The 6,118-nt window shown below is 44.6% G+C and overlaps 1 protein-coding gene across 1 annotated transcript in view; it reads right to left on the bottom strand.

Moving 5' to 3' along the window:
• Psmc6 (proteasome 26S subunit, ATPase 6) overlaps nucleotides 1-2,996 on the bottom strand; it is a 25,330-nt gene extending 22,334 nt beyond the window's left edge. The window contains exons 1-4 of the mRNA XM_013349202.1: nucleotides 2,863-2,996; nucleotides 1,983-2,062; nucleotides 1,853-1,892; nucleotides 1,281-1,333 (exon numbers count right to left, since the gene is read on the bottom strand). Coding sequence (XP_013204656.1) covers nucleotides 1,281-1,333; nucleotides 1,853-1,892; nucleotides 1,983-2,062; nucleotides 2,863-2,989 — 300 coding nt within the window. The 5' untranslated portion in view covers nucleotides 2,990-2,996. The remainder of the gene's footprint in view (nucleotides 1-1,280; nucleotides 1,334-1,852; nucleotides 1,893-1,982; nucleotides 2,063-2,862) is intronic.
• Nucleotides 2,997-6,118: the final 3,122 nt, after the last annotated feature.

Below are 6,118 nucleotides of genomic sequence, written 5' to 3' on the forward strand. Positions count from 1 at the left end.
TTGTGAGCCACCATGTGGTTGCTGGGAATTGAACTCAGGACCTTTGGAAGAGCAGGCAATGCTCTTAACCACTGAGCCATCTCTCCAGCCCGCCTGTAATATTTCTTAAATGTTTATCTTATGTATATGGATGCTTTGCCTGCATGTACGCTATGTTAACACGTGCATGCCTGGTGCCTGCAAAAACCAGAAAAGGATGTCAGATCCCTTGGGAATGGAGTTCAGATGGTTGTGAGCCCATTTGTGGGTGTTGGGAACCAAACCTGGGATCTTTGGAAGAGCAGCTCTGAACTGCTGAGCCATTTCTCCAGCCCCCAGACTTGTAGGATTTGATTAGAATACTATTCAGTTATACACTGAAATCCTAACATTAGATTCAGTCTCAGTGTTAAATACTGTTCCAGAATCATGCTGTATCAATGTTTGAAAATCTGAACTTGGAAAAATGGCATATGTTACCCTAGCACTCAGGAGACCAAGGCACCAGTACTGTTAGTTTAAAATCAACATGAGCCACACAGCAAGATACAGTTGCATAAAACAAAACCAACAATGAAAGCATAAATTCAATATGAGAAATGTTCAGAGTCTTCAAGTCAATGCTTAAAACACTTCCTAAAGAACAGAATGGTGTGCAGACTGCAGGTGTACTGGATCACTCTCAGTCACTTGTCTAATGTCTGCAAAGTGAAATTCAAAGGTATTTCAATTTGCCTATTCTAGGCCGGGCGATGGTGATGCATGCCTTTAATCCCAGCACCTGGGGTGCAGAGGCAGGTGGAGCTCTGTGAGTTCGAGGCCAGCCTGGTCTAAAGAGTTAGTTCCAGGACAGGCTCCAAAGCTACAGAGAAACCCTGTCTCAAAAACAAAAAACAAACAAACAAACCCAATTTGCTTATTCTGGTCTAAATGCCCGCCTATAAAATTAACTACTGTAGAGTCTATAAGTACCATTTTTGAATATTTAAATGTAAAACACAGGTAGCCTAACATGTTTAACCCTCTTCAAGAAAGACATTATATTAAAGCATTTTTCTAATTATAAAATGCTTTGATTTCTAAGTACTCATATCTGACTAAGAATGTGAAACAGCAGGGAAGGAGAAATTCCAGGAGCAAAATCTGACTTGAATCCAGGCTTTGCTAATCATTTGCTGCGTCTGAACAAACCACCATTGGGAGTTATGGGCACAATGCCTGACCTGCCATCTCAAGAATTAAGTAACTTATGTGTAAGTACCCTTTCTGTTACAGAGCCTTATACAAACGCAAAGTATTACCTGACGACGACAACCTACGACGTATCTTGGTCCATTTGTGGCTTTAACAATGACTAGAAAAAGAACAAATTGAAAAACAAAGTTAGAAAACAAATATAACTACATCTACGTTGGGTACAGTTTTACCTCTGACCTCCAAGAACAGGAAACACCAACTTTGCACTGCTGTCACTAGAAGAGGCACTACAGGGCTACCCTGATAGCTCATCAAATAAAGCCCACTGACCCAACTGATTCCAATCCCTGGGTCTCATTGGTGAGAGAGGAAAACCAACTCCCCCAGGTTGTTCTCTGATCTCCGCATGTGTGCTGCAGTACATGAACACACACCCTCACACATTTTCACAAACGGAGAAATGTAACAAAAATTAAAATAGCTTCCAATGACGGTACACAACTTTAATCCTGGCACCAGGAAAGCAAGGCCAGCCTGTTCTACAGAGTCAGCTGCATCCAGAGCTACCTAGGACCTGATCTCAAAAATCAAGACAAAATAGGCATTTCAAAAGTTGGGGAGGGACTGAGTCTTTTTGGGTTTGTTTTTTAACTAATTAGTAAATTAACCCACTTACATTTTTCTTCTGTTAACTGTTTAAGCACTTCACCCACAATCTACGAAAGAAAAAAGTCACATTACCTTCAGCCAACAGCTTTAAAAAAAAAAAGGTGAATTACTCATTCACTTTCAAACTTATAACCTACCTGCCCAACACTTTGTAGTGCCTTCAGATCGTTTTCAGACTTCTCATACTGCTTGGTAAGTTCTTTTAACTGTTCCCTTACTGAAATAATAAAATGTCAACATTTTAAATTAAACAAGAACTGCGTTGAAATGTTTACTCATGTATCGTTCACTTTATGTAGGTTTCATACTCACTGTACCAAACTACAAAATATGACATCCTGCCACCGCCGGATTGCTACAAAACTAAATGATAATCTGTGGAAACAGATCTTTCACTGCTACCCGGGACCACCTGGCTTACTCTATGTTTGCCCATACTAAAGTCAACCAACGCAATTCTTCACCGAATCATAGAAGCTGCGGCCTTTTTTCATATAACTCAACTATGCAGGATTTCAAAACCCAAGTGCTCAGGGTGGGCGAATTGGGCAGCTCGTATAAAAACTGAGGAAAGACGAGAAAGGTTATTACGGCCACTAGACCCTTTTTCTTTAAGGCTTCACGACTGGCTTTCTGCTCACTGAGTCCCACGTCCTGCTGGAGCTTCTTTGACCCAAGCGTCTTCCCGTCCCCGGGTCCCGAGACTCCAATTCTACTTTCCTTGCACCTGGGATAAAGTCCCCAGCCCACTTGATCCCCATTCCTCTAGTCCTCCCCTCCCCTTCCACCTCAGAACTGTGGCTATTCCCTATGCCACCTGGACCGGGACCGGGAGCGGGCCATTTCCACAGTCGAGGCTGTGCTGCACCCCAGCTCAGGGCGGGATGACAAAGCGCCTTGCCCTGGACTCAGGCCTTCCCAAACCGGGCGCTCTGTTTTCGGGCTCGGCCGAAGCCTCCGCTCTATCAGAGACGGAAGTGGGTCCAGGCATGAGAGAGTGTGGAAAGGTTCACTCACGCTCCTTAAGACGGCCGTCTATCTCCTTGTGCTCTAGCAGCTTCTTGCGGTAGTCCTGAAGCGCCTTATCTCTAGGGTCCGCCATGATGAGAAGCCGTCGCTCATAGGGGATGCCGGGAATGGCCATGGCAGCCCGGGCGGGGGAGGGGGCGGGGCGAGGGGGCAGAGGCGGTCCGAGGGCGGGATCTCTGTGGCACCGCCCCTTCCGCTTGGCTCGCATCTCGCTTCCGGTGACCGCGTCGTTTAGCCTAGAAAGCGCAGGAGGCCTCCGGCCGCACCGTCCCCTGCAGGCCAGAGTGGGAAAAGCCGGGCGCCGCTATAGACTGACCTCGGTATTAAGTCACTGCTTTCCTGGAACCGCCAAAGGCTCTGTGAGCTTATGCCACACGACTGCAAGTGCCCACAGAGGCCAGTAGATGGCGTCGGATCTTCTGGCACTATAATTACAAGCAGCCGTGATTTTTTAAAATTCTTATTTATTTTATTTTATGCATATGAATGTTTTACTTGCATGTAGGTATGTGCACCACAAATGTGCCTGGTGCCAAAAGAGGTCAGAAGAAGCCCCTGAAACTGGAGTTACAGAGGGTTGTGAGCTGCTTTATGGCTACTGGGACTCCAACCCAGATTCTCTGCCAAGTGCAAGGAGTACACAGGGTGGTGGCTGCGCACGCCTTTATTCACAGGAGGCAGAGGTAGGCAGAGCTCTGAGTTCGAGGCCAGCCTGGTCTACAGAGTGAGTTCCAAGTTTGCTTCCCAGTATCCACACCAGTGACTCACAACATCCTGTAAATCCAGCTCCAGGGCATCTGCTGTCCTCCTCTGGTGTCCACAGACAACTGCATTCATGCATGTGAGTACACACACACACACACACACACACTCATGCACGCATGCACACCACGATTAGAATAAATCTCAAAAATAGTCTAAGAAATGTCACCAATACTCAAAGAAGTTTAAATATAAGAGTAAAATAGAAGGGATATGAAAATATAGGATGGTCTTAGTTTATTTGAGAGTCATTCATAGTAATATAACAGAGGACTAAAGAAATGGCTCAGTGGTTAAGAGTACTGACTGCTCTTGCAGAGGAGTGGAATTCAATTCTCAACAGTTACATAGCAGCTTACAACCTTCTATAGTCCAGCCCCAGGGGGTCCAATACTCTCTTCTTGTCTCCAAGAGTACTGCGCACATGCACATAGTGCACAGATATACATGCAGGCAAAACACCCATATGCAAAAAATACTAAATAAAAATGTTTAGCCGGGGGGCTGGAGAGATGGCTCAGTGGTTAAGAGCATTGCCTGCTCTTCTAAAGGTTCTGAGTTCAACTCCCAGCAACTACATGGTGGCTCACAACCATCTGTAATGAGGTCTGGTGCCTTCTTCTGGTCTGCAGACATACACACAGACAGAATAATGTATACATAATAAATAAATATTTTTTTAAAAAAAAATGTTTAGCAGGGCGATGGTGGCGCACGCCTTTAATCCCAGCACTTGGGAGGCAGAGGCAGGCGGATCTTTGTGAGTTCGAGACCAGCCTGGTCTACAGAGCTAGTTCCAGGACAGCCTCCAAAGACACAGAGAAACCCTGTCTTGAAAAACAAAAACAAATAAAATAAAATAAAAATAAAAATGTTTAAATTAAGTTCAGACTTAAGACCTCATAAATCACACATAGTCTTCCAATCTGCACCCTATAATTTACTACTGATGGGTCTGATGATTTTAGAATGTGTGCACAGCCATGACCCTTACCACTTTAGGAAATGGAGCCTAATTTCTCTTCCCCAGACCAGTGACTTCCTCCTGATGATTAAAGTGGATGTGGCAGCCAGCATACACCTGCTGAGCCTGGGTCATTATAAAAAACCGAGGCTTCCCTTCTACTCTCCCGTGGGTCACTCCCTCAGGGGGAAGCCAGCTGCCAACCACAAGGCTACATCAACAGAAAGTCCCACATGGGAAGAAAAGTCAACAGGGAAGCGAAGCCTCCTGCCAACAGTCATACAAGTGAATTGTTGTCTCAAGGTGTCCAGCCCTGGGATGACTTCAGAAGAATGCAGCCTTACTCTTGATTGCAACAGCGCAAGACTGAGTCACAGAGCTCAGCTCAGTCATCAGCTCCTAGCTGCTGGCCCAGCAGAGCTATGAGGTGAAATGTTTGTGGTTTGAAGTCACTAAATCTGGGAGTAAATTGTTACACAGTGATAGGTACAATAGAAACTGCTTTTTTTTTTAAAGAGAGAAATCAGAAGATAGATAGGCAAGCAGCAAATATTTTGGCTCACATATCACATGTGACCCCCAAGGTTTTGCTTCATGTTTTTATGAAATTCATGGACTCATAATTCCTCATACGTCAGCCTCCTAAGTTATTTGGTAATAGCCAGGACGACTGGGATATGCTGTGGGTGGCCAGTACACTCTCAAGTGTTGAGAAGTTGTTTATCCCATACACGCATTCCAAATATCTACCAAAATGCCCTTAATCAGATGTGTCTGTTTGCTAAGCAATAAGATGCTTAGGTGGGAATGTAAACTAAGTTCCTAGGCTTCTGAGAAATATCCTTATTTGAATCAGCAAGATGAATCTTACGAAGAGCAATAGTGTGGCCATAACTCTTGTTTTCATCAAAGTATCATATACAGAGAATCTTTTAAAATGCTACAAAGATTCAAGTGGAAAAGAGCTGGACACGCCTTGATACACGGTGTGGGTTGGCCTGGAACTTTCTGAAATCCCTGAGCTTTAGTCTCCTACACTGTGGTGTTCCTGGCATCCACCATGACACCAAGCCTCAAACTTTCTATCTCAGCTTCCCAGAGAACCACAATTGCACACCTGTCTACTATGCCTACTTAAAAATAGTTACATCTTAAGTCTGCCTTCAGATATGATTATCAGTCTGTCTGGGTTTATAATTCTGTCAAGATTTTGAAGGTTCTTGTTCATTGTCCTATGGCTTCTAGAATGTTCTGATTCTCAGTTCTCCATAAGGAAGCAGGCTTCTGGCCTTTCACTCTAAGCGCTGGTCCTGATAGAGACATTTTCCAGTCCGTATGCTGGGTACCCAGTGGACCGTGAGTCTAGGGAGTTCATCATCCTTCCAGTTTGTCTTTCTTGTTGCTGAGTTCTGGATCATTCTCTCTGTCTTCATATTTTCACTTGGTGGTTAGATTCTGTTCTTTTAAGTTTTTCATCTCATCTCCCCGCTTCCTCCCACCCCTCTCTCTGTCGTTTTT

The sequence above is a fragment of the Microtus ochrogaster genome, chromosome 17, assembly GCF_000317375.1.
Source record: "Microtus ochrogaster isolate Prairie Vole_2 chromosome 17, MicOch1.0, whole genome shotgun sequence".
In the NCBI taxonomy this organism is placed as follows: domain Eukaryota; kingdom Metazoa; phylum Chordata; class Mammalia; order Rodentia; family Cricetidae; genus Microtus; species Microtus ochrogaster.